General features: G+C 28.6%; 1 protein-coding gene across 1 annotated transcript; it reads right to left on the minus strand.

The window, feature by feature from the left end:
* Window positions 1-5,687: 5,687 nt before the first annotated feature.
* Window positions 5,688-7,953, minus strand: LOC133310383 (uncharacterized). Its single transcript, XM_061511304.1, has 3 exons — window positions 7,731-7,953; window positions 6,322-6,527; window positions 5,688-6,194 (listed from the first exon to the last, which is right to left on the minus strand). Exons 1-3 carry the CDS (start codon window positions 7,818-7,820, stop codon window positions 5,930-5,932), a joined length of 561 nt encoding a protein of 186 aa, XP_061367288.1. The 5' UTR covers window positions 7,821-7,953; the 3' UTR covers window positions 5,688-5,929.
* Between the last annotated feature and the right edge of the window lie 4,030 nt (window positions 7,954-11,983).

Genomic DNA, 11,983 nt, shown 5'->3' on the forward strand with positions numbered 1-11,983 from the left:
TGAGTGAACCAAGGCCTGACTTCGGAAAAGAAGGGAAGACTTCCCTTTTCTTATTATTATTGGTTATAAAATTAAAAAGTTGTAGAATCCAAAATCAGAAAGAATAGGTGAATATCAATAGAGAATTAGTGATGGTGAATAATTTTTTTTTCTAAAAACAATTAACCAAAAATGTTTTTTAACAAAGAAATCTTTAATGCCTAAGCACAAAGACTCATATATATATATATATATATATATATATATATATATATATATATATATAGGATTTTATAAGAGTTATATTGTAGGAAAAGTGATTGTGTAATGTTGTAGAAATTCATTTTGCGTGTCTTAATTTTATTTTATTTTTGCTTTAAAAAGTGTGGATCCCACAAAATGTTGTGTGTAGAAATTTTTTTGGAGTCGTGTGACATGATAGATACAAATCCCATATATATATATATATATATATATATATATATATATATATATATATATGGGACAAGATCCGTTTACAAATTTTTTTTGCAATTACACTAATTTTTTTTGCAATTATGACATTATCAATGCCCTGTCTCCCTTTGATAAAGCTGCAATTTTACTTAAGATCTCGATTTTAACAACATTGCCCAAAACAACATAGTTATGGGGTGATATGACATAATTTTATGTCATGTGGCATCATAAAAGATAAACTCATATATAAATTTATAAGTGATATAATAACAGAATAATATTTCTGCAGTTACTATAGATAAGTTATCTACATTTACTCACAAAATAATGTCATTTTGGGATTGAAAAATTAAATAAATATAATTATAAAGACTATAATAACCCTGAAATAAATTAAAATTGCAAAATTATCATGATTTTCATCCCAAAACGACGTCATGTTAGGATTACTGCAGATAACTTATCTGCAGTAAGTGCAGAAAAAGCGAACCCTATAATAATGATAAATTTTTCTTTAAATTTTAACCGTTGCTCTACTTAACATAATAGTTCGAATTTATTGATCACATGAACTGTGTTAGATACAAATGAGATTAAGAATTACGGATGCAAAATAATCTTTCCCACCATATAAATTCAATTAGCTTAAATAACTCATGCGAGCAAAATATTATATACGCGAAAATGTTACTTTTTAAAATCATGACTGGTGCGATTTCAGCCAGTGCACTGGTCGTATAAGTAATAAAGTGATAACATTAAGTTGTCGATCCTACGATGACTGATGACCAAGCAATAATTTATCTATTTAACTAAAGTTGGATCGATCATGAAAGGAGTTTCTTGAGAATATTGTAATTAAATTAAAAATAAAATTTTAAACTTATTTTTAGTTTTCAATATTTTAGAAAATAAATTCAGAATTAATAAAGCTAGAAATTAATTTTAAGTTTTTAATAAAAAGACGTAGCTAGGACTCGACTTTCCCAATGGTTTCCTAACGAATCTACATATTCTTATGATTATATCCAAGATCAAGTTATTAACAGTTCTTTCTATATTTGATCAAATTCCAATTCCTTGGTAATCTAATCTTTTATTTCACTCCAAAGCCTAATCTCTTAGTACTTTTTCATAAAATAAACATTAACGCAATAGCCTACAGTTATAGAATTCATAAGTCTATCCTAGATGATACAAATTCCAGCAATCAATCAATCGGAATCGATACACCAATATCTCTATTGTCATGCACGACTCTAATGTTCATTCAAGATTGGCCAGATCATAAACAAGACTAGGAATTTTAAACAGATTAATTGCATAACTAAAATCAAAAATATAAATCGTAAGAGAAGCAAATAGCGTTTAAGAACCCATTGATTTCGTCTCGCCCTAACTACTTAAAGAAAATGCCTGACATAGTCAGGAAAACAAGAACAATAGATGAAAAGAAACTAAAATTCATAAATGAAATAAAACCCAGTCTCCATGTGAAGCTTTGACTGTTCCTCCGCTCCTCTGCCTTCTTTTCTTCGCGTCTCCTGAATTAATTTTCAAAGCCTTCTTCGTGTTGTATTTAAAGAATTAAATGGGCTTTAATTTTGGACCAACTTGCTGAGGAGCTCGTTGAAGCGAGCTGCTCAGCGAGACAATTTCTTCTCCTCGCTCACTTGCTCGCTGAAGCGAGCAGTGGAGCGAGCTTGATTGTGCTGCTGGTTTACTTGCTCGCTGAAGCGAGCAGTCGAGCGAGTGTGACCAAATAATTTATATTTATTTATTTCCTTATTTTCGCTTGATATTCATCAGATTGCAACTGTCTTCTCATATTTATCAGGTTAGTAATTTGTTATTCTAGTATGAAACAACCTGAAACAACAACAAGGTTAGGATCTTATCTATTCGTTGACAATTTACTATCTTTTATTATTTTATGAATTAACACTATATTTTTAATTATTTTAATTATTATTTGAACTATATTTAACAATAAAATATAATGTCTTTGAACACTTATCAATGACCATAATGCAACTTTGAAAAATAAGATAAAATGAGTAGGGGTAGTTTCAATTCTAAAGACAAATAAACTAGTCAATTTACTGAAAATTTATAATAAAATTATTATTCGTTTATTAGTAAAAGATTCTTAAATCTAAACTTTGTCATGAGTTATGATGAGTGAAAGGTTAATAAGATAAATACGGCTTGATTGTTTAAAAGGAAAATTCTCAATTTTTTTTTTTTTTTTTTTTATAACAAAATTCTCAAATTTTATTCTCTCAATTAGAGGGAGATTATTCCACGTCTCCCACTTTGCCATACTTCAACTTACATGAAACAATTTGTTGTTTCTTCTTGACTTTGGGAGTTTCTTCCAATTGGGTTTTATGGATTAAACATTTGTTTTGTTATGTTATGTTGTTGTTGTTTTTTTTTGAAAATATTTCATCGATTCATCATTATGCAACTAGTTCGATTCGGGACGGTTCAGGATTGAGACTTTAAACCCTTCCCAAAAGTGGTACTGGAAAAGATTTATGTTGTGTTTTGATACTAGTTCTTTTTTTTTTAAGAAAGCTTAATAACAAAAAAAATTATGTTATGTAATTAACTAATTAAGCCCAAACTTTTCATTTTCTTCTCAAATAGCATAGACCAAACATTGTTTTTTAGTTTATTAAAGAACTTAATATTTTCAGAACAAAAAAATTTCTGTACTTGGGCAGCATAACTTTTCTGATGTCGATACTTACGTCACTCTCTATTAAATATTTTCTCATCTTTGGTCTTGTTCGCAAGAAACCTAATATCTTTGTCGATGCGTATGGCTTATGCACAGATCGTGAAGAACACTATTCGTTTTCTTTTGGAAAATCACCAGAAAACATTAAATAGAATATTTATCCCAACTAGGAAAAAGAATCTTTTTTAAAAATACCACTTTGTTCTTTCATTCTTTATATTTTTATGAGCAATTTCTTATATGAAATTCTCTCTTTATTTTTTCTTACAACGCTAAATCCGGATTAGAAATAATTCAAGTATTTTGGAGCCATCAGCCAATAATTCTAACAGTTTTATTTTTAATAATTATCTTCAATAATACTTGAAAAGATAGGGACAAGGAGAAGGATTCAAAAACAATAATCTATGAAATCCTCTAGGATTTCTCTCACACTACGAGCACTCAGAATTTTTCCTCCAGCAATCGTTAGAAAAATAAAATAAAAATAAATCCTTAACAATGTATATTTTGTGTTGTACCGATATTGACACCAACACCGACACGGGATACGAGACATGACCGACACGATATGCTGACACGTTAGTTCTAAAAAATTTAAGAATTTGACACGGTAGAAAATGTTTTAATATTAAATAATATTTTTAGTATATATAATATATTTTACATTTAATACCTATAACAACTCATAATAAGTCATATAATCAATTAAATATTCAAATTTCATAATATAAATATAAAGAAAAAAGAATTTTTTATGTTTTGTTAATTTTTTCGGTCAAATTTTATACAGAAAACACTTTATTTATAAATTAATTTTTTATGTTTAATTGAAAAAATAAAATAAAATTTGGATCTAAAAACAAAAAATATCAAAAAACATTAATCGCATGTCAAACACGTATGGGTGACACGCATTTTTCCTAGACAAAAGCGTGTCCATACATCAGTGTGTATATCCATGGGTGATCCAAAAAAATGACAAGACCCATTTATAACATTGGCAGCATTCTGGACTGGGCCTGTTCAGACCCAGGAAGTGTCGTTGACCCAAAAACATTGTTGGCAGGAATTGGCCATGGGCCTGTGTGCATGTCAAGGAAAGGCTAGCTTTTATTCAGAAAAATAGTAGCTATTTTTATAACATGTTTGACATTTCTCTTTTTTAAGTTAAAAGCATTTTTAAGTTAAAGTTGAAAAAAAAAAAAGCGTTTTAAAAATAAGTTATAAGCTGCTTGATGATTATATAAAAATTTTAGCTTAAAAGTTATTCGTTTCCAAAAAAAACATACACTTAAAAAAATTGATACAAATAAAAAAAAAATTCCCCCTAAGAGCTTTTAGCTTTTGACTTTTTTTTTATTAAAAAATAAAAATCTTTTTATTATAAGAATTTTTGTAAAAATCTATTTGACTTAACTTTTACTTATAAAGAGAAGCTAAAAAGAAAAATATCAAACAGGCACTTATTTGCATGAAAAAGGCCAAACCTAACAAAAATAGAAAAACTAAACGGACAAAATACGAGATTAAAGTAAACAGATGAAGCGACTCCATGGGTATTATAAGATGTATAGTCTCTTAAAATAATTGTTGTATTCCCCAACCAATATGCACAACTTGTGCATATTGGTTGAATTATTCAATCTTCAGAGAATCAAGCCAAAAGTCTAGTCAATAAATGTGATCGTCTAGCATCAACACCATGAGTAATGAACATGAAAATTAACTCAAGGTCATCTCTTTCTGGGACCAAGCCAATTCTAATCCCTTTGATACGGACTACAATCTCCCAAAAACTACTAATTATCTTACAAGACAATCACATATATCCCAACGAAAAAAGCAAGCTAATTTTTTGTTTGAAAAACTCATACTTAAAAACTTTTTAAAAGAACATTTTTAAATAAATAATTTTTTTTTTTCAAAAAAAAAAAAAAAATCGTTACGGAATATTTACTTAACACGAAGAAACTCATGCCTTTGCGTTTGGATATTTCTTCTGTCACTCAAAATCCTTTTTTGGCCATACTTAAATCCAAAACAAAACTTTTTACCAAAAAAAAAAATCCAAAACAAAAAAGATACTGACTGTGACTGCTACTCAACATTGTGATTACAATTTGGTGAAAATATATGGAAGAGCTTCTGGTTAGTATTTTAGATGTTGATTTCAAATGAGGCAATAATAGCACTCGTTAATAATATAAACTGCACAAACAGCTGCCTCATGATCTGTGTGTATATGGAAATGGATACGGCAAGATTGTCTCCATTGTTTGAACCATCAAATGTGTGAAATTCCTCCAATCATTATCATCACCATAAACTACTAAAAATATTAACAAAATTGACCTGCTACGTAGTTACCTACATTTGAAATAAAGGACTATGTTTTAAAAGTATGTTGCATATACCAATAAAAATCACGTGCGTCCAGTGAATGCAAGAAATTATATTTTTCTTATTGATATTTGTAATGTATATGACAAAGAACCTCCCAAAAACAAAAACAAAAAATGTAACAGGCAATGAATCAATCACCCAAGAAAAACGACAATAGGTAACATCAAAAAAATTACTAGGATAGGCCGTATACATTCTAGTAAAGCAGCTAAAGAGTAAATACAAGAAAAACAACAGAATCCAGGAAACGGAGAAAGCAAATGTGCAGCAGAATCCAGAGTCCATATATGGTCACATCCAAGGTTGTACTTTGGCTGTGAAATTCTTATCTAACAAAGCTCATTTGTAGGTTCCCATACCTACACCTGTCTCACCACCACCACCATATGGTTGGAACTTTTCCCTGGCACTTGAGTAGTTGACATAGAAGAATTCAGAAACTATGAGTGTGAAGAAAATGAAAGCAGCACCAGCACCAAAAACTCCCTTCCTAACTGTCTCGCAAGAAGGTGGATTCTCCACAAAGAGGGTCCTGTACTTGGTGTGATATGCATTTTCCACTGATCCAGCCAACAAGCACACCTCAGCTATGAAGAAGAATACCCTGCAAGAAAGAGTTGCAAAACAAGTCCTATAAGGATACAAAATAAGCAATAAATATTCGGTTTAGTTACTTGTATGGAAATTCTTTATGTCATTATTGCTGATTCAAGTGAAGAGTTATAATATACCAGCAGATTATGAAAAAGATAACTGCACATGCCCTTGAGCCTCCGGGGCTTAGAGGCTTTCCGCAACAGAAGCATCGACTTGCCACCATTATGAGGACTTGACTAACCATGAGGAACAGAAATGAACCAACACCAAAGCCAGTTGCTATGTCCGAGTCATATACACAGTAATTATAATTCACATCCCTGTCCTGAACAATCCTGGCCTGCATATAGATATTTTGTTAAGTAGGAGGTAAGAACTCAATTTATTGCATCCTAAGCATAAAAAAGTCACTTTAGCATTGAGGGATTCAGATAATTTACAAGAGATTATATGTTCAAATCTCAAAGGAGAAAAAAAAGCCACTTTATTTCTTCAACCTTAAGAATTATGATTATAGATCTCCTAAATCTAATCACAGGATTACCATCACATCTTCACAAGCAATTAGTGCTAAATTTTAAAAAAAAAAAAACTAGATAAGTCATTTGTTTGGTAAATACTAAAAATTCTTCACTTGAACTGAGTTAATCAACCAGGATTGAAAAAACTTTGACTACAACCACATAACACGCAAGGACATATCTGAAGCATAAGGGCACCTCTGAAGTAAATTAGTAAACAGATTAACAAGTTCTCCTGGTAGAATTTCGTTGACAGAATTATGAATTGAACTATTTGCCGAATTTGATATATGTTCAAATAAAAAAGGTTTAAAGCAATCTTAAGGCCTGCTCATCTCATCTGAATCTCACACAGACAGAAAGCCAAAGAAAAAAAAGGAGAGATCTAACATTTCAAATCACAGAGCATTTCTTCTTGTAATAAACAGGACATTTACATGTAAACACAGATCTGGAGTTCTATTTTGCAAATATAGCCAAAGAAATCACAATCCTATTATTTTTAATGATGAACTTCATGACCCAGGTGAGAAAAATTCAAGATTTGGAATTTCTTGGAATGCAAACCGCCAAGGAACAAACAAAGACACATAAAAACAAAAATATTGCAGATATGTAAAGTTGATTCAAATCACAACGAGTTTAATAGAAAGAACACATTTTTTAACAATAAACGGATTTGGGTATGCCCACACCAGAAGAAATTGGGAGTTCAGCAAAGAAACAGAGGGCGAGGTTCTTTGAAGCCTTTATGCTAACACATGATAAACCCAACATTAAATTCCCAAGCTTTAATTCACACAATGAAAAACAGAAGGTTAAAGATTCAAGCTTTACCCACATTTTCTCATTTTATCAGCAATCAATGAAAAAAAAGAAGAAGATACATGCTCATATCTCCTGCAATGATTGTATGATTCTTCTCAAACCCATAACTAAAAACATAATTGAAATCACACCCAGATTCTTATTTTGGATATAGAGAAGAAAAGTGAGATGATGATAGTGATGTGAATACTCACAGTGCTTCTTCTCTGCTCAGCAGCCACGGCAAGTCCAAAAGCAATCAAGTCAAGAACGAAGACAGTGACGAGTAACAGCTTGGAAGCCATGAATGTGGTTGGAAACTAAGAAGAGAATGTAATTGGATCTGCTCTCTCTCTCTCTCTCTCTCTCTCTCTCTCTCTCTGTGTGTGTGTGTGAAAGAATGCTCTGTGTTGTATTCTGTTGTGTCCCTTCACTGTTCTTTGCAACTAAAAAAAAAAAGAAAAAGCAAGCTGGATCCCTGAGTATGCAAGTTAAGCACTAGTAAATTACCAAACAAGACAAAAAAAATGATATTTATATGTTCAAGTTGAAAAAAATAAAAATAAAATGAAAAAGACATGGCACCAGTTTACTTACCTAACCTTTGGGATTACTTACCTAACACAGAGATTACTTACCTGCTAACACAGAGATTACTTACCTAACCTTTGGGATTTAAACAACTAGAATGATAAGCCCCACACCATTATTGTATAGTGTAAGGTGATACATTTTAATTTTAACAAGGCATCTTGTACCTTACTTCTTTATCCATATGCTCGTAATTAGAATATGTGAAAGAATTAAAAAATGAATATAAAAAAAAAGTAGAATAAATTATTATTATTATTATTATTTTGATTTATATATAGAGGTAAATCAAGATGGATTTGGATTTTTTTTTCATGATTTAATTTGAAGATCAAATTGAATTTTAATTATAAATTTTCTAAATAAGATGTTTGTAAGCTTTGTAATTTTCAAAATTCCCTTTAAGTGAAAGGATATTGTAATAATTAATTAGTGTTACTATTAATGTTATTATCAATTAATTTCACCGTTACATTGATTATTTTGATCCAACAGTTATATTTATTTTCATCTTTGTATAGTTACGATTCTCCATATTCAATGTGAAAACATATGAAAAATCATAATCATATAAAGGTAAAAATAAATATAAAATATTAAAGATGGAGAATCATAATCATACAAAGATAGAAATAAATATAACCGTTATATTAAAATAATAATCTAACAGTGAAATTGATTAGTAATAATATTGATAATAATACTAATTAATTGTTACAATATTTGTTTATAGTGATTGCTAGATTAGAATCTAATAAATTAGATGAAAATGGCGTATTTGGGGGATGTTAATGTCCTTGATTTATGTATCAAAAAAAAGAAAAATATCCTTGATTTGGGTTAGGTGGGAAGTCGGTGAGATAGATGAATAAAGTTGTTAGAAGAATTGAAGAAGGGGTAGTATGGTAATATAGCGAGCAGGTGACAGTGACGGGGTAGTTGTCGGTGATGGATTTACGTAAAGGTGAAGGATCGAAGGACTTGCATCAGAATCAGATGCTTCCGCAACACAAAGTTAATCAGCTTTTTTTTTTTTTTTTTTTTATTGTTCCAATTACTTCGAAATTCGAATAGAAGACTCAGATTAGACCACACGACACGACCAAGAATCTATTTTCAGGAAGAATACAGCGATTAATATTTTTTTAACATATTTTCTATTATTAGATAAAATGTTGGCTCTATTATATTCTTTTAGCATATTCTATATTTTTTTCTTACTTTAATATTATTTGATCAGAATATCATGGGTAGAGAAAAAAAAATTTTAATCCAATGATATTAAAAATAAGTAGGTAATGTGGTAAAAAAAAAGAAAAAAGTTTAAAATCCTCCGGTGCTATCACATTGAATCATTTATACCCTTATATATTTTTTTTTTTTTGATAACAATATATTTTTTTAATGAGATAAGTTATACTTATAATCATTTTTTCTACAACCTCTTACAACCATATCTTAACACCGTTGATTTCCGTCAATCAACGGTTATCATTTATTGTGAATTAATAATTAATTAATGCGTTTAATTTGCGAAAATCATAACCGTTGATTGGTGGAAATCAACGGTGTTAAGATATGGTTGTAAGATGTTGTACAAAAAAAAAGATTGTAATTATAATCTTCCTCTTTTTTAATTACTTAATCTCCCGTGATTTTTTCTATCCACCTCTTATTTAATATTGTTAGAAACTTGACTAAATATACCTACTTTATTCTTCTTAGATGAAGAAAATAAAGTGATAAAAAGAAAAAAAAATAAGATCAAGTATTATGTAAATTTTGAATATTTAATAAAAGACTAAAAGAAAAAAAGATCAAATGTGAGTAAATAAAAAAATAGAATAAGGACAAAAAATAAATAAATAAGATCAAATATATTAAAAATCACAACAGTAACAGAAAATAATTGAAATGAAAATAATATACCGAATACAAAAAATAAAAGAAAAAATAAGTTAAAAATACAATAAAAAAATCACAGTTACGAATTTTCAATATATTTGATTTTTTATTTTTATTTTATTTTTATCTTTGATCTATTTTATTCTTTTTATTTAGATATGTTTTGTCTTTTTTATATCTCTATTTTATTCTATCTTTTTTTTTTTAATTTTTTTTAGGAAAATCTTTAATAGATGGGGTGGCACAAGACTAAAAAAGAAGAAAAATAAAATCAGAATAAAATAGACCAAAAAATTAAAAAAAAATAGAAATAGAAAAAAGATGAAATATATCTAAATAAAAAAGAATGAAATAGTTCAAGGACAAAAAAGAAAAAAGTAAAAGAAGAAAAAAATCAAATATATTGTAATTTCGTAATTGTAAATTTTTTTTTTCAAATTTTTTTCTTTTTTTAATCTTAATTTTTCTTCTATTTTTCGTCTTCAGTATATTTTTGTTCATTTGGACAAATTTTATTTTAGTTTTTCTGTCACTGTTGTGATTTTTAACATATTTGACCTTATTTTTTCTTCTCTTTTTTATTTAGACACATTTAATTTTTTTTCCTTTTTTTTATTGTATTAAGTGTTCTAAGTTTTCATAACATTTGGTCTTCTATAAAAAAATATATATATTCTTAAAAACAATATCTTTACTATACTTTTTTTTGTAGATACGTGATTTTATATTTATTTAAATTTTTTATATTTTTAAAATTCATAAAATATTTATTTTTAAATTTCATATTGTTTACTAAAAACAAATTCATATTAAAATTTGTTCTTCCATTTTAAATCTAAATATCTTATGATATAAGAATAATTACTTTTAATTTTTTTTTTACATTAGTTTTTTAAATTTCATTTACATATGTTCTCAAATAAAATTTTATAAACTTATTTTTATACATTAAAATTGGTTCATTTAATCAAGTATCAATTGTTGCATTCTTATATATTAAATTAAACTACATTATCTTAAGAGTGTTTATAATACCCCTAACCTGTAAATAATTGAATTGTGAATTGATTAATGAATTAATCATGATAATTGTGGTGTATTTAGGTTGAGAATCTAATTAGGTAAAAATAAAGCAATTTTGGAAAAGTGCAAATAATGTGAGTTTTGGGATATAATTACTAGTAGCAAAAGTTGCTCGAAACTTGAAAATAATTGAATGAAGCATTATGAAATAATTTTAGTGAGAGTCTAGAATCAAGTTAGATGAATTAAGTTGATGAAAGGACATAACTGAAATTACGCTTAAAGTTAGATGAATTAAAGTAAACAAGATAATTAGTTAAAAATATCTAAAGTGAAGTCATTTTACTCATCTTCTGCATCGTTCTTTTCCTCTGGTTGTGGCCACTATTGACTTCAAGCTTGGATTTCTATCTTGTTAAATAGTCATCCAATCATAGAACCTTGAACATGAAATGTGTTGAGAATCACTAGATAAAGATAACCTATAATTCACAAAGTATTGAAAGTGAGTGTGTAGAGAGAAAAATGGAAGGGGAGGTGCCGATTTTCAAGAGTTTTTGAGCAAAGGAGATTGACTTGATCTCATCCAGGGATTGGAGAATACTCCTAGAGGCTTTGTGAAGTCATTTGAGGTAAGAAAATCTATATTCCTCTAAGTTTTCATAATGGGTAACGTTTTGTTGTCATTGTGAATATTTTCATGGATGACAGTGTTAGGATGATGTGTAGCCTGGGTTCCTTTGGAAAAGTATGCTTAGGGACTAAAATAATCGGTAGAAATGTTATCAAATCCTCCTTTGGACAATGGTTGGGTTTTTTTTCAAAAATCACAAGGGTTTTATTGTGATTTATTGCAATGCAAGTAATTGGCTATTTATGATTGATATTGCTAGTTGTCATTGAATTCTAGGAGAGATTCAAGTGATGAAAAAAAGAGCAAGCAACTATT

The sequence above is a fragment of the Gastrolobium bilobum genome, unplaced genomic scaffold, assembly GCF_033153095.1.
Source record: "Gastrolobium bilobum isolate Gb01-03AN ecotype WA unplaced genomic scaffold, APGP_CSIRO_Gbil_v1 utg34604, whole genome shotgun sequence".
NCBI lineage: Eukaryota > Viridiplantae > Streptophyta > Magnoliopsida > Fabales > Fabaceae > Gastrolobium > Gastrolobium bilobum.

Coding starts and splice junctions, on each gene's coding strand:
- LOC133310383 (XM_061511304.1), bottom strand. CDS start 7,820: ATGGCTTCCAAGCTGTTACTCGTCACTGTCTTCGTTCTTGACTTGATT. Junction 6,528..7,730: donor CTGAGCAGAGAAGAAGCACT/GTGAGTATTCAC, acceptor ATCTATATGCAG/GCCAGGATTGTTCAGGACAG. Junction 6,195..6,321: donor ATCTTTTTCATAATCTGCTG/GTATATTATAAC, acceptor TCTTTCTTGCAG/GGTATTCTTCTTCATAGCTG.